Source organism: Balaenoptera borealis, assembly GCF_965194805.1.
Source record: "Balaenoptera borealis genome assembly, chromosome: 4".
Taxonomy (NCBI): domain Eukaryota; kingdom Metazoa; phylum Chordata; class Mammalia; order Artiodactyla; family Balaenopteridae; genus Balaenoptera; species Balaenoptera borealis.
Window position 1 is genome coordinate 146,864,402 of NC_138861.1, and position 20,268 is coordinate 146,884,669.

General features: G+C 56.2%; 1 protein-coding gene across 4 annotated transcripts in view; it reads left to right on the forward strand.

Annotated features, from left to right (window-relative positions):
• Window positions 1-20,268, forward strand: part of SORCS2 (sortilin related VPS10 domain containing receptor 2) — a 556,509-nt gene that overhangs the window by 520,364 nt on the left and 15,877 nt on the right. For all 4 annotated transcript variants that reach the window (XM_082391438.1, XM_082391436.1, XM_082391437.1 and 1 more), the window contains 7 exons: window positions 1,216-1,307; window positions 2,223-2,330; window positions 10,165-10,285; window positions 11,134-11,267; window positions 12,026-12,154; window positions 14,411-14,582; window positions 19,927-20,113. In XM_082391438.1, coding sequence (XP_082247564.1) covers window positions 1,216-1,307; window positions 2,223-2,330; window positions 10,165-10,285; window positions 11,134-11,267; window positions 12,026-12,154; window positions 14,411-14,582; window positions 19,927-20,113 — 943 coding nt within the window. The remainder of the gene's footprint in view (window positions 1-1,215; window positions 1,308-2,222; window positions 2,331-10,164; window positions 10,286-11,133; window positions 11,268-12,025; window positions 12,155-14,410; window positions 14,583-19,926; window positions 20,114-20,268) is intronic.

The following is a 20,268-nucleotide window of genomic DNA, read 5'->3' on the forward strand; positions in this document are numbered from 1 at the left end:
AGCCAGGCCCCTGTGCGGAGCGGCTGACATCCGTGAGCGCGCGGGCCCCGGCGAGGGGCTGTGGGTGTGGGGTCCTGGCCCCACCCCGTCTCCCCCTGAGTTTCCCTGCACCCCTGCTACAGAACCCACAGGCCCTGAGACTGTCAGACAGGGTGGGAGGTGAATGGGGCCCTGGCCCACTGCAGGTGGTCGTGATGGGGCCACTTCCTGTAGGCGAGGTACAGGGTTGCAGGGGACGTGGCAGACGACATTGGTGCCCTTCTCTGTGCGGAGTCAAGACACAGGCCGGCCGTCTAGATATCTGCGTTCATGGACGATCTAGACGGGGACGCCCGGTGTCCTGACAGGACTAAAGAGCCACACCCGGCTCTGCCACCCACCAGCTCTGAGGCCTTGGCTTGGCCCCCACAGCTCCAAGCATCAGCTTGCTCATCTGTAAAACGGGACCCCATCCCAGGGCTGTTTGCTGACAAGCGAGGCCACCAGAGGTATTTCCTCCTGCAAGAGCCCTGCCCAGGCCACTCGACCTTTTGTCCCCTGAGGACTTGGTGGAGATTCACTCATTCACTCATTCATTCATTCATCCCACACACACTCCCTGAGCACAGGCACCCCCAGCTGTGAGCTGAGGCATGTGCCGGGCCACAGAAAGGATTCAGAGGCAGGACCGGCCTTTGAGGAGCTCCCTGGCTGGAGGAAACAATGAAAAATTAGTGCAGTAAGTGCTGGGGTAGGGGGCCCAGAGATGCTCCCCACCCAACCTGGCATCAGGGAGGGCTTCCTGAAGGAGGTGGTACATGGACTATCTTAATATCAAATAGAGGTTTGCTTTTACTGGTGACGCTTATCCTAAATGCTTTTCTAAATTCCACTATTTCTCATGTGTCGGCCTTTTTGGTGCATGAGTTTTTCCTTTAGGCAGGACCACCTGCAGTGTTTATTTGCATTTTTCTCTCTTGTCAATGGTCTAGAAATCACCATCTGCATCCATTCATCCCACACATACTGAGTCTGGGTGGTTGGGGGAGCATGGGGATGGCCTGGGGACACCTGGAGCCCTCAGACCAGCCCCGCCTCAGGGAACTGGACTCTGCTGCCACCCCCCAGGCAGCGTGTCAGCAGTTCTGCCCCACTGGAGAGCAACCCCAGACCCTGAACAACCTCCGACCCTCCTCAGGGTCCCGCCCTCAGACCCCCGTCCGCTGTCTTCTGCAGGTATTTGAGGAGGAACATCACATCCTCTACCTGGACCACGGCGGTGTGATCGTGGCCATCAAGGACACCTCCATCCCCTTGAAAATCCTCAAGTAAGGCCGTCGGGACCCAGCACTGGGTGCGGGGTGGTAGGGGCTCTTTCTCCCCACCTGGGAACCTCTCAGAACAGTCCCCAGTCCCCCCACCCAACAGCTGCTTCTGGCCAGGCCTGGAGAAGTGAGGACATGGGGAATGATGACCGAGCATGGTCGGTGGGCCAGAGGGAGGCCTGGGGCTGTGAGGAGGCCCCCACCCACCCCATCCTGGGGGGAGCAGGGAGGGCTTCTCAGAGGAGGTGACTTTTATGCATGGACAGGAATTAGCTCAGTGGAGGAGGTGGGGTCAGAGAAGGAAGCCAGCAGCGTGTGCCCAGGTGAGAGTGGGGTTGGCATCAGCTTCAGACAGGTGAAGGTTTATTGTGGGGAAGTGAGGGCAGATATGAACTCTGGACTTGGAAGACTGAGCTGGGGGAGCTGCCAGGAAGCCAATATCACTTTAGTCTGAAAAAAATCTTTCTGCACTGCAGCTGGCTATACTGATATGCCTCGCTGAGAGACAGTAAGCTCCCATCAATGACCCGGCAAACCCCGGGCTGGGCTCGGGCATTGGGTGGGGCTGACCTGGATGTTTCCAACTGCAATTCAAGGGGTACAAAGCAGCTCGGGACCCAGACCACACACCCAGGACTCCTTGACTGTGGTGTCACCAAGCAGATGTGGATGCCATCTGCTGGTGGTGGGTGGCTGCTGTGACCTCCCAGGAGAGCGTGAGGTCAGGGATCCTGTTGTGGCCGAGACACTGGACTGGCCCTGGGGTTGGCCACTGCTCCTGCCTGTTTTCCCAGCCTCCTCAGCTGGACAGCTCTGGTCCCTGGGCATGGGCAGGGCTGGGTCCAGCGAGGCAGCTCGTCCCGGACACAGGATGTGTTCCCACCTGCCCCGAGGTGATGACTCCCCTTCTCTCGGCAGGTTCAGTGTGGACGAGGGCCTCACCTGGAGCACGCATAATTTCACCAGCACCTCCGTGTTTGTGGACGGGCTGCTGAGTGAGCCGGGGGACGAGACGCTGGTCATGACGTGAGTGCCCACGGGAGGTGGGCAGGCAGGTCAGAGTCGAACACCAGGCGGGCCGTGGCGGAGGGCCACTGTGGGCCTTGCTGCTCTAGGCAGGTTCAACACTGACCCCCAGCCTTCCTCCCCATCCTCCTCGCTTTGACCTCCATCTTCACACCTGCTTCCTTTTCTCTTACCATCTACTGTTTCCTCTCATCCTCAGCCACTGGGAAGTGGCCACTCTGTCCCTAGTCAGGGACATTTGTCACCTGCCCAGGATCACCTGCTGGTGAGGGGCGGAACCAAGAGTCAAGGGTCAGCTCTGGATCACTTTCCATTTAACCTTTCAGATGTTGATGATGATGGTGATGGTGGTGATGATGATAATGTGATGATGGTGATGATGACGGTGATGATGATGATAATGGTGATGGTGATGGTGATGATGATGAAGGTGATGGTGATGGTGATGATGATGAAGGTGATGATGATGAAGGTGATGATGATGGTGATGATGGTGGTGATGATGGTGATGATGGTGATGATGACAGTGAGGATGATGATGGTGATGATGGTGATGATGACAGTGAGGATGATGATGGTGGTGATGATAATGATGATGGTGTTGATGATGGTGATAGTGAAGGTGATGCTGATGGTGAGGATGATGGTGGTGATGGTGACAATGATGATGATGATGGTGCGGATGATGATGCTGGTGATGATGGTGATCATGAAGGTGATGCTGATGGTGAGGGTGATGATGATGGTGTTGATGATGGTGATAGTGATGATGATGCTGATGGTGAGGATGATGGTGGTGATGGTGATAATGATGATAATGGTGATGGTTATGATGATGAAGGTGATGGTGATGGTGAGGATGATGATGCTGGTGATGCTGGTGATGATGGTGAGGATGATGATGATGGTGATGTTGAGGATGATGATGCTGGTGATGCTGGTGATGATGGTGAGGATGATGGTGGTGGTGATGTTGAGGATGATGATGATGGTGATGTTGATGATGGTGATGATGATGCTGGTGATAATGGTGAGGATGATGATGATGGTGATGGTGATGATGGTGATGATGATGGTGATGTTGATGGTGATCATGAAGGTGATGCTGATGGTGAGGGTGATAACGGTAGTGATGATTATTGGCTATTGGCACCTGTGAAGAACTTGTAGGCACATGGCACAGAGAGGACCTAAGACCCCAATGGGCCAGTGAAGGGCAGATCCAGGCCGTGAACCCAGCCCCTTGACCCTGGCTTAGGTCAAGCGCATCCCTGTTCAGAGTGGCTCACAGCCCAGGAGCAGAGCCTGAGCAGGCGGGGACTGAAAAAGGCACACAGGGCTTGACTGTGCCCTGTGGCCCCGCTGGGGAGACAAGGTGCTCACCCAGAAACCACGAAATGAGGGTCCGCCTTTGGAAGCCTCCTTCCTGGGTGATTCGCCCGTCTAGGCACTTGTTCAGGCAGAGCTGATTCACAAGCCAGGGTGGGGCCCGAGACTCCGCATTTCTAACAGCCCCGCCAATGCCGTGCTGGGTGCAGGAGGCCGGGCCCTGCGCGCGCTGCTTGGCTTCTACTGACGACGCCTGTAGCGGGGAGAGCGGTGTCCGCCCAAATCCACGTCCGCCCGGAACCTGTGGATGTGGCCTTACTTGGGAACAGGGCCTTTGCCGACGTGCTTAGTTGAGATGAGGTCACACAGGAGGAGGCTGGGCCCTAATCCAATGACTCGTGTCTTATGCGAAGAGGGTTAGGGTTAGATACACAGCGACAGCGTCATGTGAAGACGGAGGCAGAGGCCGGGGTGATGCGGCCACGGCCCAGGCACACCTGGAGCCCCAGGAGCTGGAAGAGGCAGGAAGGAGCCTCCCCTGGGGCCTGCAGAGGAAGCCCGCTCTGTGAACAACCACATCGCAGATTTCTGGCCTCCAGAACTGTGAGGAGATATGTTTCCCAGCACGAGTTTGTGGAAATGAGTTAAGATGGCCCCAGGAAGCCACCCAAGGCCCCATGACTCTTCCCCTCATGACAGCCCAATGTAGGCCAGGGCCACTGACGCTGGGAGGGGACCCGGCACTTTGGACACCTCGGTCTCTGGTTGGCCTCCCAAATTACTTCCTCTCTCCCCCCCAGCAGACTTTGAGGAAGCTTCCAGAGGGCAGGGCTGGGTCTGAGTCCCCAGCCCAGGAAGGCTCCTGCTGTAGCAGTAGGAAGTGAAAACAAGTAAGAGGTTCCCTTGCTTGATCCCCGAGGACGGGGGAGGGGGCGGCGAGCTGCTTCCTTATATGGGGTGAGGGTAGAAGTGTGTCCTGGGGTCAGCTGGAGGGGTGGCTTAGGTGTTTTGCCCACCCCTTAGGTGGGGCTGTGTGCAGGGGGCATGTGCAGGACCCTGCTTTTGTTGCCGGCTCTTCAGAAGTGGCAGTTGTGTTTTTGGTCTTTTTGTATCTTGTTGTCCATAATTTGCCCCAACTGGGCATACACGCAGTTATTTTTAGTCCCTTATAGTTTCTTTGTATTTTGTGGCTCAAGGAGACGTTTGTCCAGGTGCCAGCACTGCAGCAAAGGGTCCCAGGTCCCAGGTCCCAGCCTATCTCAAGGCCAGCCCTTCTCCGGTCATTCCAGCCTGGCCTGCCACGTGCCACCCTCTGTCTGGGCACCAGGGACCCCAAGGACCCACAGAGCTGGTGGCCCAAGCAGACAGATCAAATATAACCAAGAGTGACATGGTTCCTCGATAACGTGAAAGATGCTGATACAACAGGGCCAGCCAGCCGAGGGGCTGGGGGCTGAAGGGTCGCTTTTGGGGTGGGTGGTGATCAAGGAGTCTCGGAGCAGCTGACCTTTGAACCAGGACTGGGCCAGTGAGACCCAGGCCCAAGGACGAGCTGTGGGCACAGAAGGATTGATGCTTTTCCATGTGAGGATTTGAACTGTGCCCCCAGCTCTGGCTTAGCCCTTCTGGAGCAGATGGGCCGGTTCCGTCCATTCCCAGCGGAGTGGCCGGGTGCCAGGACCCCTCACCCTGCCCGCTCGGCCTGGAGAGCATGCCCAGGTCCGTGTGCCCAGCTGGAGTCATTGCCTGGGAGTGAGTCCCTGGTGAGAGAACAACTCATGCCCTCCTGTCTGCCCTTCCAGCTCACGATGGCTTTCACGCCCCTGCCCCGGCCGGCTCCCCATCGCCTGTGAAGATCCAGGTCTTCACCCTTCTGAATGCCCCAGAGGGGCCACTCGGATAAGCCCCCAGGGGTGCCTGGCCCCCCAGCCCGAGGCCTGAACTGGAAGGAAACCGCCCAGTATGGACATTACCCCTCCAGGCCCGCCTCTGCCCTGGGGCTCCTGTGGGTGCTCATGTGAACGCCCCCGTGCCAGCCTCCTCTGGCTGCCTGGGATGGGGGCTGGGAGCACAGCTCTGGTAAGCTCCCCACCGCGGGCCACCAGGGACCATGGCCACCTGTGTGCCCACCGCCCAGGCTTCTGGGAACGGAAGATGGAGCAAAGGGATGTGGAAACGGTAGTGCGGACTCCTTTCTCAGGACGTTGGAGACAGGAGAGCCATCTAAACTCCTGCCAGAACTAAATCCGGCTTCAGTGGCCCCTCCAGGGGGCCTCCCCTGCCACCAGGACTGAGGCAGCCTGGCATCCGCCCTACATCTTTCCCAGTATGGCCTCTTGCAACAAGTTCTGTAATGAAGCTTTATTGAGCACATACTATACGTTATGGGTCCATTTTTTTTACGTTATCTCATTTTATTCTCATAGGAAATCTCCAGGGATGATTTATTCCCCCGTCTTCTAGAAGTGCTAAAAATCTCAATAATTCTGCACCGAGGGAGTGGTGGGAAAGGGGGACCCCTCGCATCAGCTCTGCATGGTTCCTGGAGAGCCAGAGCTGGAAGGGGGACCCCAGAGGCTGTCCTATAAAAACTGGGTCAGGAATCATCACCTTTCTAATTTCCTAAACGCCCCACTTGTGCTTCTCCCTGGACACCTAGTTCCTCTCCTCCCTGGCCCTGGAATGAGCTAAATCTTTCAGGACGTCACATATTTATGCTCTCCTCGTGCTCTTGGAGGCTTCGGTCTGGGGTGGGCAGGGGCGGGAGGAAGACTCCAGCCTGGGCCGATGCAGGGCTCTCTGTGGTGTGGCGGCCGGGCTCAGCCTGGACCCTCTGCTGGTTGACCAGTTTTCCAGGACCAGAGTCCACGGAGCACGAGGGAAGCGTCAGAAACACCAGGGGAGATGGCTGGCCCGTGCTGGTTTTGCAGAGGTTGAACAACTCAGCTGGGTCTGAGGCCTCAGCTTCCCCAGCTGAGAAATGGGAGCACTTTCTACCCCAGGGCATTGACCTAGGAGCTTCAGGGTGTCAAGCCCTTTGTCACTGCATCAGTGCTGGGTTTGGCCCCAGAAACAGCCTGGTTTTCAGCACTCATCAACAGATGGGGCATTTTATTCCTGGAACACTCTTGGCAGAATTCAGAGCCAGATGCTATAACCTCAAGTTTTTTTTGAAAAATCATCGGAACTGTTCCTACAGGCCTCCTACTTCACTGTGCCACATCGTCAGACCACTTTCAAATTCCAGTTGACACAGAAATAATTCCAACTCTGAAAGAGGGAACATACTGGCATGTTAGAATAAAGGTGCATCTCTCCAGATTGCTGGAACTGCTCCCACCCGGACCTAGCGTCCTCTCCACTCCCCCTCCTTCCCTTCCTGTCTCTCTCCTTCTCTCCCTCTCTGTGTCTCTGTGTCTCTCCCTCCCTTCCCCATCCTCTGTCTCTCTGCCTCTCTCTCTCTCTATCCCTCGCTGTCCTATTTCCTGCACAGTTGAGAGCATTTCCCCAGATGGTTCTTTATCCAAATCTGCCCAAAGGTCACATCCAAGCTGACCGTAGTCACCTTTGGGGATGTTTCCCTCAGCTTGGATCACCCTTGCTTACCCTCCCGTCCCCACCGGTGCAGCCTCAGAGGGGTGAGGGCCCCCCAGACCCTGGGGGGGGATAGTGGGGCTCCCAGATCCTCCCCGGGCTGCACTAGGGGAGGGGAGGGAGCTCTTTGAAGGGCGTGGGGCTCCTCCTTAACCTGCAGAGGCTGACCCACATTTTCCTTATGCATTGTGAAGCAATAAATCGCCTCCCTCTGGCATCTCCTTCCTAAAACTCAGAATCAGCCGGATGACAGATATTTCTCGAAGTATCAGCTGAGCTTTTGGGCTTCATAAAAGGCAGGACTTCAAAGACACGGAGGGGATTAGTTAGATCAAGCAAGCCAGCCTCTTTTCAGGGACTTCCCCGGCGGCACCTGTGCCGCCCGCCTGGGAGACTGCGCGGTGGTCATGCTCGCGCCAGTGCGTGTTTCCCGGGCAAAGCATCCCAGCCCCGTGGTCGCCAACCCAGGGACCGACCCTGGCTCCCCTGGGAGGTGGGCCGCTGCTGTGCCATCCTGAGGGGGTCCCTGGCCTCAGTCTCCTCGTACGTAAGGTGGGAATGTTAACAGTACGTTCCGCAGGGGGTTGGCGAGGAGGAGAGGATGGAAGGTCGAGCGTGTAGCAGGTACAGAGTATAGGCCAGCAGTTCCTGCTGTTGTCACCTCCATCATAACGTGGCTTCCAGAAGAGCAAGAGACGCAGCTCAGGCCGTGTGAGGACCCGGAAATTGTCCCTTGGAGACATCGCTTCAGGGAGCTAAGACCCCCTCGTTCTCAGTAACAAACCCAGCAGGCTTTGCTTGGGAGAAGGGGACACTGTGACAAAGAAAATCCCCACGTGGTGACACTCCCAGGGAGAGGGCTGTCCGTGTCAGGATGGGAGTCGGGACAGAGGACCAGCAAGACACCTTCACACCTTCACGGCCACGGTCACCACCATCCGGGCCTCCTACGACCTCGCCATCAGAAACAGCACCTGCAGGCGCAGCTGGACCTGGCGGAGGAGAAGCGGGCCGTTCGGTCCTTGCTGGGCCACGTCCATCAGCATCAGGAGAGGCCCCAGGCTGAGAGACAGCGGCGGGGGCTCCGACTTGCACCTCGGGCAGGAGAAAAGCAGAATGGATTATTCACAACCAGACATAAGCGGGCGAGAGGCCAGGACTGGAAGGAGGAGCGTAGGGTGTCTCCAGACACCAGGGCTGCCGGCGATCGGGGAGGGAGAGTGATCTCAGAGCCCAGGACGGGAGGACGGAGAGGTGGGCCACAGAGGCAGGTCAAGGCCGAGACGGAGGGAGGCTCCGGGGCTGCTAGGATCAGAGGAGGCCCCTGCAGAGGCTCGGGGTCTTGTCTGTAAAATAAAGATCATGGTATCTGCTTCGGGGGACTGTTCTGGGCAGTAGAGGTAATGTGTGTGCACGTGAGAATGTGTGAGCATGTGCGTGTGCACGGGTGTATGTGCACAAGTGAGTGTGTGTTGTGCATATGTGTGTATAAATCTCCTACTAAGTGCCAAGCATCCTACACAAACCATTGCTAATCCACCATCGATCCTGAAAGGCCAGTGTTATTGTCCCCATTTTAAAGCCAAGGAAACTGAGGTACAGAGAAGAATGGACATGCCCAAGGTCACAGACATAGTAAATGGGTATCAGCCCAGGCCTTCCTGGCTCAGAGGTGCCCTATGGAGCCAAAACTCCAAAACTCCTCTTCAAATGTCAGCCTCAGACATTCAGAGCCAGCCATCGTATCCCCCAGAAAACACTCCAAGAGCCTTCTCAACTACTCGCCTAGAACGGGGTTTGCACCCTTTCAGACCATGACTGGCTTCCCCCGAGTATCCGGCTCCTGTCGGTGTGCACGGAAGGGGACCAAGACCAGAGTGGGTGCTTCACCTCTTCCAGCCAGATGCTTGACCTCTGATAATATGGCCTGGGTACTATAGTGTGGACTAGAGAAGGACCAGAGAAGTACAGACTGGTCCCCTCTTCTGTGGTGGTATTTGGAGCCCACGTGTGAGGTGTTGGGAGGATCAGGTGGAAATCCCTTCAGCAGCAGCCTTCCCAGAGAGCGAGGCATCTGGTAGGCAACTCAACAAATGCCTGCTGAGGGAGAAGAAATGGCACAAACAAGCTGTGTGACCTTGAGCAAGTTACTCAACCTCTCTGTGCCTCAGTTTTCCTTTCTGTAGAGTGGGCTGTGGTGAGGATTAGACCAGATAGCCTACACGGGGCTCCCAGCACACTGCCCGTGCTCCGTAGAGGACTGGCCTTTGCAGAGCCCCCATGGTGCTCTGTCCTCTGCTTCTTCCACCCACCGAGGCTGGGGCCACGCAGCAAGGACCGCACTGAGATCCTTTCCACCCCGCCGCTCTGAGCCGGTGTGATGACTCGTTACTTCTCTTTGGATTGTCGGTTCTGCTTGGGGTGAAAAGGCTGCGGCCCAGCTAGGAGGAGCTGGCTTTCTGCAGCGCAGGCCTCCTGGAGTGGTCAGGTGGGAAGAAAGGCGAGGAGAAGCCAGAGAGCACAGGACGCAGACACCTGACCACGAATCATTCTGCAAAACAATTCTGCAGGGACTAGCATGGGGGCTGTGGGAGGGTCCAGGCTCCTGACCTTACCGTGCCGGCTTCCTCGTCCATCGGGGGGCCAGGTGGGATGACCCCCACCAACGCCATCAACGAGCCGTAGATTACGTGTGAGGACTGTGGGAATACTAACGCCGACGCCCAAATGCTCGTGGCCAGCCGGGCCCAGGGCAGGTGCCTGGCCCCAGGGCAGCCCAGCGGGGGCAGGGGAGGGACCGCGGGGCCCGCTGCGCAGGTGGGAACAGAGGCCCGCAGGGGAAGCGGTGGGCGCCTGGGGGGCGGGCCAGACTAAGGTGATTTCCCGCCCCTCCCCCCGCCCCCCCCCCCAGCGTCTTCGGCCATATCAGCTTCCGCTCGGACTGGGAGCTGGTCAAGGTGGACTTCCGGCCCTGGTTCTCCAGGCAGTGCAGCGAGGAGGACTACAGCTCCTGGGACCTCACCAACCTGCAGGTGGGCCTGGCCGCAGGCTGGGGGTGGGCACCACGCAGGGCCCCCTCCGCCAGACAGAGTCCCCGTCCTGCGGGACCGAGGGCCTCCCTCAGATGCCCAGCCCTCCTTCGGGGTGCTCTGGCCCCCGCTGGGGCCTGGGGCTGCCTGGGCCAGAGTCTGCAGTCACACTCAGGGGAACAGGTGCACAGGGCCCCAGCCAGCCTGGAGGCAGGCGTGCTCGGGGTCCAGGAGTTTCCAGATCGAGGGACGGTAACAGGGCATGTGTACCATATATTAGGTAACACCCCAGTGGGTCTGGGGCAGCCCCACCCCATAATCTCAAACACATACATGTTTCTACAGCAAAGTGTGTCATATTCACACGGAGAGGAATAAATGAGGACTCGCAATGGCCTCCCAGTGCAGTTCAGAGCAGGTGGTGTGGCCACAGGACAGGATTTCAGAGTGAGGGGGGGCTCTGGAATTGCTGGGGGGACCCTGCACCACGGCCCCCGTTCACACAGGTGTGGCCTCTTCTGATCATCGGCTGAGGACCTACTGTGTGTCCTGGAGGCCGCGGCTCACCCCAGCTGCACAGGGCCCACCTGGCACCGTCAGGCCTGAGGAGTGAACGCAAGGGGCCTCTTCCAGCAACCCTGCCACCCCTCAGGGCCCAGACGGAGCCTGTACACAGTGGGAGCTCAGTGAATGCCAGGGCGGGTGGGATGGGGGCCAGGCTGCCCTAGGCTGGCCTCAGGCACGCACACCCCTCCCCCGGGCCCCGGTTTCCCGGCCAGCGAGTGAGGAACCGGCAGCAGGAGGGGTGGGAGCCGATGCAGAGTGGCCCTCACCCTGGCCTTCCTGCACAGGGCGACCGCTGCGTCCTGGGCCAGCAGAGGAGTTTCCGGAGGAGGAAGCCTACATCCTGGTGCATCAAGGGTCGGAGCTTCACGGCGGCGCTCACGGCCCGCGTGTGCCAGTGCCGCGACTCAGACTTCCTCTGGTGAGGGTCCCGCTCTGCCACGGGCCCCTGGGGCTGCCTGAGTAGCCTGGTGACCCGGCAGCCGCTGTCCCCGCAGCGCCAGGGGAGGTCTCAGGAGTCACACTCCGTCACTTCCCCCTTACTCTGTGCCTTAGGACCCAGCCACTGGGTCCAGCCCGCATTAAAGAACTCGTGGGCCTCGTTCCAAAACCAGTGCACGTGGCACTGCTCACAGGTGGGAGGGGAAACTGAGGAACACGGAGGGCATGCCGGGGGCCGGCTATACCACCCAGCCCCTTCTCCTCTGTCCAGAGACTCTGCCGAAAGCCCCCTGACCACTCCCCTGCCTCCGCTCAAGGACTCCCGTGGCTGCCTGCTGCCCACAGGAGGATGTCCGAGCTCTGGAACCTGCCTCCCTCCCCAGCCATCCTCAACCCTCTCCGTCAGCCACCTTCCCCACTGTCTCCCTGCACCAGTGTTGAAGGGGCCGGTCCCTGCCTGCAGTGCCCTTCCCACCTCTTTCCCTGACTGCCTCTTGATCTTCCATTGAGATTCAGCCCACCTCCTCCAGGCAGCCCTCCAGGACAACCAGGCTGGGCTCAGTGCTCTCCTGTGATTTGCTAGAATCCCCTTTGCATCCCTTCTCACCTGGAACGTAACTGTCGGCCTTCAGTCCTGTCTTCCCTCTGGGACAGGGCCCTGTGGATCCCCTTCTGCGTCCTCAGCATTAGGCCCCTGACCCACGCTGTCTCCTGACGGCCGTTTTTCCCTCCTCCCAGTGACTACGGATTTGAGCGCACCCCCTCCTCCGAGTCCGACGCCAACAAGTGCTTTGCCAACTTCTGGTTTAACCCCCTGTCCCCCCCAGACGACTGTGTCCTGGGCCAGACCTACACCAGCAGTCTCGGGTGAGTAGCACGGGGCAGAACCAGGGTGGCCCCTTGCCTTCCTGCCTGGTGCCCATGGCTCCCCGCATGGAGTCAGGGAAAGAGAAGTCGGGGCCGAATGGCCTGTGTGCCGGGGTTCCTGAGAGTCACCCCAGGCACTGACCCCTCGGGGCTCTCCAATCAGAGCCCATGTGGGTCAGCGTCAGGGAGAACAAGTGCCTTGATCTGGCTCCGAACAGAGAACAACAGGCAGAGAAGGTCCAAGGGCTTTGTAGCTCACACCTGCTGCAGAGGCTGAGCCCTTCCAGAGAAGTAACACCCCTCGCCTGGTCCTTCTGAGCCCCTGCAGTGCTGGGATGACCCTTCCCCATTTACCAACACTGAGTGAGGCCGGCCTGAGCTGGGCCGGAGGTGCTCACACTCCCTTTAGGTCTCAGCTTGAACGATGCCTCCTCCAGGAAGGCCTCCCTGACTCACCCTGGGCCCTGAGCTTACCCTGTGAGGGCGCATATCCCAGTTATTGTCACACTCACCCAGTCGTCCCCCCGACTGGACGGTAAGCTCCACGACACGTAGCGGGTCCCTCAGTGTGTGGCGTGGTGGACACACGCTGTACGTGAGGGTTAAGTGCTCCACAGGTGTGAGCCGTTATGACACTTTTCCTCCACCAGAGGCTGACCATGTGGCGTGTCAAGGATGAACGTCATATAAAAATGTTAGGTGTGTAAAGGCTGTGAACCTGCCGCTCCAGAGGCCCTAAACAAGCTTTATCTAAAAGTCTCTGCTTCCCTTTGGGGAAGTTTTGAGAGGGAGTAAACCGCCTATGGACTTATTAGAAAATCCTCATTACTGCCCCTGGGGATGGGGCAGGGCAAAGCCCGAGAAGAAAGAAGCCGAAGCAGAAAAGCAGTCTTGGACCTCAGCGGCATAAATCCCATCATCCATCCATCCTCCCATCCCTCCAACCGTTCATCCATCATCCATCTATTGTCCGTCCATCCCTCCCTCCCTCAGGGAGCCACAGCAGCTGCTCCAGGGCACCCACCAGGGCTTGGCACGCAGGAACTCTTGTCTGAGATGGCAGAGCCAGGACCCGTATCAAGGGCAGAGGGTTTCATTTCATACCATCTGCACACTCTGGGTGCCAAGGGGCTGTGGCTGGGTAGCCCGTAGGGAGCGTATTTTCTTCCAAACTGATCACATGCGTCTTTGCATGGTAAACTTCTGAATGTTCATTCAGCGGCAGAGCTGTGAGAGCAGGCGGGGCACCAGGCACAGGAGGTGGGCAGATCCAGGCACTTTGGCAGTAATGTGAGTTTTGCAGACCCAGAATCCCGGTGTCGCCCGAGGGAGCATCACAAGTGGCAAGTCTGAAGATGCCACCCGAGCAGTGGTTTTCCCGTCGCCCCCTAAATGTTTACTAGAGCCCATTGGGCTCTGCCCACCAGCCCCTCCCCACTCTCATCCCACACCTGCTGCCCACGCTGGGCTTTGGCTCCGCCCCACCACCACCACAGGGCCTTTGCACATGCTGTTCCCGCTGCCCAGGATGCTCTTCCCTCTCCTGTTCACCCTTCTGGTCTTAGCTGAAAGCCCCTTTCTCAGGGACCAGATTCCCAGGTGCTGAGCCTCCCCAGCACCTGTCCCAGTTGCGATGTTGCCTTGATGTGGGGGACGGTTTGGTGAGGGCTCCCTCCCTCACTAGACAGTCCTCTCTGCAAGGGCAGGGCTGTGTGTGATGACCTCGTACCCCAGCACCCGGCACGTAGCAGATGCTCAGTAAATTCGTGTTGTGTGAATGAGCTGGTGAATCAGGTGTCATCTGGTCCCGCTCTCTTGACGTAATGGGAGAGGAGCCCCCTGGGAGCATGTTTGCTCACAGCCATGTGGCGCATCAGCGGTAAGGCCCGGCCCCTCCTGGGCACTCTGTCCTCCCAGGACCGTATTTCCCAGCAAAGCCATGAAATTCAGACTGACTCCTTCAATCCTCCCCTCAGCAACAACAGCTGTTACCATTATTGTAAGAATACGAGCAGACCAAGGAAACGTCCAGTGATGGAAGCAGGTCCTGCCATTACTGGTCATTTCTTCCCCTGAGCCTCAGTTTTCCCATCTCCAAAATGGGGCAGAAATAGCAAACAGGTGGAGTCGGGGAAAGGGAGGGAGTTGAAGAATGGAGTTCGCCAAGCCAAGAGCCACCTCTCGGCGACAAGCAGGTCCGGCCGGGCAGCAGGGCCCGCCCCACCCCCGCCTGTCTGACTCGCTGTCTGGCCGCAGGTACCGGAAGGTGGTGTCCAACGTGTGCGAGGGTGGCGTGGACCCGCGGCAGAGCCCGGCGCAGCTGCAGTGCCCCCTCCTGCCGCCGCGGGGCCTGCACGTCAGCATCCGCGGCGAGGCGGTGGCCGTGCGGCCGGGGGAGGACGTGCTGTTCGTGGTACGGCAGGAACAGGTGAGCGGCCGCTGCAACCGGGCACACGGGGCGCCGGGCGGCGCTCTCTCCGCCTCCACGTAGCGTCTTTGGACCATCGGTTCCCGAATGGCGGGAGGGGAGAGTGGGCCGGGGGGGCTCCTTCCCCCCTTCCCAGGTCCAGACCAGCACTGAAACGATGAAACAGAAAACTGGGACGAGAGGGCGGAGGCAGGGAGGGAACTGAGCCGCGTGCAGCAGGCACAGGCCCAGGGGGGCGTGGCTTCAAACATCTCTGTGTGTGTGTGTTCACCGCGCGGTGACGTCAGATTTCTGCCTTCCTGTGGGCGGCCGTAAAACTTTTTGAACCTCTCATTATACTGAGTTAGTTAATTTTGGAATCATAAGAAAAACAGGAAGTTAAAAAAAACTGTAAAAATAAATGAATAAATAAATGCGATGATGCAAACCAAAAAAAACCAAACAAACAAAACCCACCATTACATATAATCTCATAGCCAAAGACAAATTCCGTAATAGATGATAGATAGATGGATAGGTAAATGGAGAGATAGATATCGATGATAAACAGATATAGATGATAGACTGATAGATAATGGATAGACATAGATACAAATATAGATGGATGGATATAGAAATATTTTGTGTGTCTGTATATATATATATATATATATATATATACACACATATATACATACACACAAATATATATATACACATACCTATATATAAATATATAAATTTCCTCCCCGTCTCCTCGTCTTTCTTTTTTTTTCTTTAGTACAAGTGTTACATTTTTTTCTGATTTTAAAAACAGTATATACTCATTGTAGAATGTTGGAAAACCACATTAAAAACATAAGAATATATCACCAAAAATCCTGTTCTCCCAAGGTAACCACTGTTAATTTTTTTATTTCCTTCTAGTCTATTTAAACTAATATGCAGCATGCTTATTTTTCTGATTATAGAAGTAACAAATGCTCATTGTAGAACGTTCAAAAGCAGAAATTAGAAAAACTTAAAAACGTGCAGGAAATTCAAAATGACAGAAAAGCACAAAGGGGAGGTCAGAACCCCCTGTTCCCACCCCCAGGGTCCCAGCCTCTCCCAGGCGCATGGCTCTCTTGCGCATTTGGGTCTTCGGTTAACAAATATGCAGCGTGAAATGAGTGGGGCTTTGTAACTGCATGTGCTTCGTTTAGAAGATGTCCTTCAAAATGTGCCCAGGTGGGGCAGGGTGATGCTGACAGAGGTCTTTGATGTTGGAAAGCGGGGGCTCTGGTCCAGAGGAAGGAGCTGTACTCATGGGCACCCGTGTGTCGTCCCTCCCCGTGTCTAAGGGCTGTGCTCCCATCAGCCGGCTTTGTAGCTGGGGACACCCCGCCTCAGACAGGTGCAGCCACTCACCTGAGGCCACACAGTAACAGTGACAGAGCTGGCGTTGGGTTCAGGCCTGGCGCTCCGTGTGGACAGCGCCTGGTTCACGGCCCCCAGAAATGAGCTGATCCTGGGGTGGCCTCCCCTTCCCGCCTGTCCCCGTCCCCGTGGTGACTGAGCCTGGTTCTGAGAGTCACGCTTCAGCCTCGGGCAGCCCTGGGGTGGTGGGGGACCCTGTTCACAGCAGAGGAGGACGCAGCCCCCTGCCCAGCTTGGGACCACCCGGACCCTCAGAGGGGACCCAGCTGCCGCCCGGAGCTCCGGGACAGATTTGCAAGAAAAACGGCCGCCTGCTGCCCCCTAGAGCCTGGAGTCCCAGAAGCTAAGTCACACCTGCAGTGCTCCATCCAGAGCCAGGACTGGGTACGCCTGGCAGCCCAGCGCCCCGGCGGGCTGGCACTCTCGGCTGCAGCAGGCGGAGGTGAGGGGGCAACAGAAAGATGCTCTTGGGAGAGAGAGTCCAGTACACGCCGCTGCCTCCCCTGTCGGAGCCTTGGGAAGGAGTGGGTGCAGGGTTGAGGTGGATACACACACTGTTGCACACTCGTTCTCACACACACGGACACTCACACACACACATACGTGTTCACGCATTCACATTCGTAACACAACCACAGACGCACACACCCAACCCAGGTGTGGAAAGAGCGCTGGATTTAGGGGGATCCAAGTTCCGTAAATATTTAAGCACTGAAAATAAAGCTGATGGAGAACCCAGAAACAGACCCGCACAAGCAGGCCTGGCTGATTTTGGCCCAGGAGCAAAAGCATCTCGGTGGAGGGAGGATGGGCTTGAGCACATGAAGAGCCGGTAAAAATGAACCTCACACCTGGTGCAGAATCACCTCAGAGTGGATCACAGACTTAAATGGAAAATGGAAAACTATAAACCTTTTAGAAAAAAGATAGAGGAAAATAGCCGGAACCTAGGGCTAGGCAGAGAGTTCTCAGACTTGACACCACAAGCCCCATCCATGAAGGAAATCTGATAAATGGGACTTCGTCAAAATGCGACATTTTGCTCTGCGACAGACCCTAAGAAGACGAAAAGGCAGCCACAGAAGAAAATATTTACAAACCACATCCAACAAGGACTAGTACCCAGAATACATGAAGAACACTCAGAACTCAACAGTAAGACGACAATCCAGTCAGAAAATGGGCAAAAGACATGGAGAGACATTTCCCTGAAGAGGGTGTACAGATGGCAAATAAGCACATGAAACCATGTTCAGCATCATTAGCCATCAGGGAAATGCAAATCAAACCCTCAAAGAGGTGTCGCTGCACACCTACGGGGATGGCTAAACTAAAAAATAGTGACACCACCAAATGCAGGCGAGCCTGCAGAGAAACTGGATCCCTCCTACATGGCTGATGGGAACGTAAAATGTATAGCCATTCCGGAAAAGCTGGTCGTTTCTTTAAAAGCTAAACATGCAACTACCATAGGAATCAGCAATTACACTCCTGAGAAATAAAGACTTACATTCACAGGGAAACCTTTACATCAAGGTTCACAGCAGCTTTATTCATAACAGCCAGAATCTGCAGACAACCGGATGTCCTGGATGGACAAGTGGATAATGATGGTGGCACGTCCATCCCGTGGGTGGTACTCCGAAATAAAAAGGAACAGACTACACACCACAAGCTGGGTGAATCTCTGGAGAGCTATACTGAATGCAAAAGCTAATCCCAATGACTCCATACTTTCCGATTTCATTTATAGAACATTCTCAGAATGACAAAATTATAGAAAAGGAGAGCAGGTTCTAATCCCATGGAGTCAGGGATGTGATTGGAAGGGGCGGGTATGACTGTGAAAGGGCAGCAGGAGGGACCCCAGTGGTGACTGAATCAGTGTGGATTCCCTATTTGTGATATTGCTGTTCTGCAGGATGTTAGCACATGGGGAACTGGGTACCAGGGACGTGGGGCTCTCTGTATTATCCGTTACAGTTACATGTGAATTGGCAGTTGGCTCAGCATGAAACATCTGAGTGTTTTTGAAGCACTCAGTAATACACACACACACACAAACACACACACACACACACACACACACACACATCTGCCTGGAAACACCACGGTGTGGGTGGCGGGTGTTGCAGTGACATTACCGTTTTTTCCTTTCTAGCTCCTTCGCTTTGCCTTTTGTATTCTCTCCTTGTCCTACATTGACACTGTATTACTTTCCTGATTATGACGAGGTGTTTTAAACAAGGAAATGTTTCAATAGTTAAACTTGCACCTGTCTTAGTTGCTTGCAGGCAGGACTCAGGGTCCCCAGGAGGGGGCGGCACCTGCCCATCAAAGCCGCAGGTCCCGACTCAGCCAGAAGCACCTTCCTCTCCCAGGATGCAATACAGGAAACCCCTCCCTCTCGGAACAAATCGGACTTGAGACACCCGGCCCCCATGAGACTGCCTTTAAACGGAGAGAGCACCGGCCCGTGGGCCAGCCTGCGAGTTCTGGGCTCACAGAGCCTCAGTCTTCCAACCTATAAAATGGGGATAATAGAACGTACCTGTATAAGGTCCCTGAGGCCATCACAACAGTGGCCACAAACTGGGTGGCTTGAAACAACACACATTTCTCCTCTCACAGGTTTGGAGGCTAGAAGTCCAAAATCAAAGTGTCAGCAGGGCTGGGCTCCCTCTGGAGGATCTTTCCTTTGTCTCTGCAGCTTCTGGGGGCTCCAGGTATCCCTGGGCTGTGGCCGCATTCCCTCCGGCCTCTGTCTTCACATGGCTTCCCCTGTGTCTCAAATCCCCTTCCTTTTTCTTATAAAGACCCCAGTCATTGGATTTAGGTCCTGTTCTAATCCGGTGTGACCTCATCTTAACTAATGACATCTGCAAACACCCTATTTCCAAACAAGGTACATTCTGAGGTTTCAAGTGGACTGAATTGGAGCGGGGGCAGGGATGGACACTATTCAACCTATTACACCATATTTGTGAAGAAAGTTAGATGAACATAATTTACTTAAAAGTATTCTATCCAGTTTTCAGGTTTGGCAGGTGTAAAATAAGAGGATTGCTAAACAGTTAGTGATGACCCTGCTTGTTCTTGATCACTAGGAAATGGTTTCCTGAGTGTTCCTGCAGCTGGGGGAGGGGTGGCAGGAAGGGACGATGCGGGGTGGGGGGAGGGAGGGAGAACCTGAGACTGAATGTGAGGACTTCCTGCCAGAAAGTTGAAAAAGTTATTGTTCCCTTCACTCAATTTCCTCCCCACGACTCTATGAGGAAAATACAGTTATTGGAAGGATAAGCCTCGTGGCGGGGAGTATACGGATGATTGGACAGCTTGTGTGGGTGGGGAAACGCCTGGATAGAGGCAGCGGTGGGTGGGAGCCCCTTCCTGCTCAGAGCCCGTGCATACGACCATCACTCCTGGCACAACATAGGATGAGATAAAAGAAAAATGCAGGAATCGCAGCATCACAGAGGGAAACATAATGTTTTCTTAATTTCCTGGGAGACTAAGGGTCTTCCTACACGCACACATCTTCCTAGGTGTGTTACTGAAACCGTCCAGCATGTGCTAGGCCCCTTCCCGCCCTCCCGGCTCCTGGCTGAGGCCTCGGTGGGCCTCCCTGGCCCCTATCCCCACCCCTGCACTTCCTCCCTGCCTTCACCCGTGGGCCCTGACCCCTCTCCCTCTCTGCAGCTGGGTGATCTTTCTAATGCAAACCTGGCCCTGGCCCCTGCTTCCACCCACGTCCTACAGCTCTCAGCCCAGCCCTCCAGGCTGGGAGCCCCAAGGGCAGAACAGATCTGGTTCCCTGGGGTCCCCAGGCCACTCACTTTGAGGAAAGGAATGAGGGAATGAATGATTGAATGAGTGAGTGAATGCCCCATCGCTGGCCCCCAGCTTTGCAGGCCACTCCTAAGTGGCCCTGTGGTGTTTCCTGCAGGGCGATGCCCTGACCACCAAGTACCAGGTGGACCTGGGGGACGGCTTCAAGGCCATGTACATGAACCTCACGTTGGCCGGGGAGCCCATCCGGCACCGCTATGAGAACCCTGGCGTCTACCGCGTGTCCGTCAGGGCGGAGAACATGGCGGGACACGACGAAGCAGTGCTGTTTGTCCAGGTCAACTGTAAGTCCATCGTCCCTTTGAGGCCAAGTGTCTCTCCTTGTGACAGAGACCTGGTTCTTGGGGAAGCACAGGGAGACCAAGGGCAGGGAGGCAGGCAGGCTGGGCTCGAGTTCACACCCATGGTGGTCTGTGCAGCAGTGGGGTTGGTGGTGATG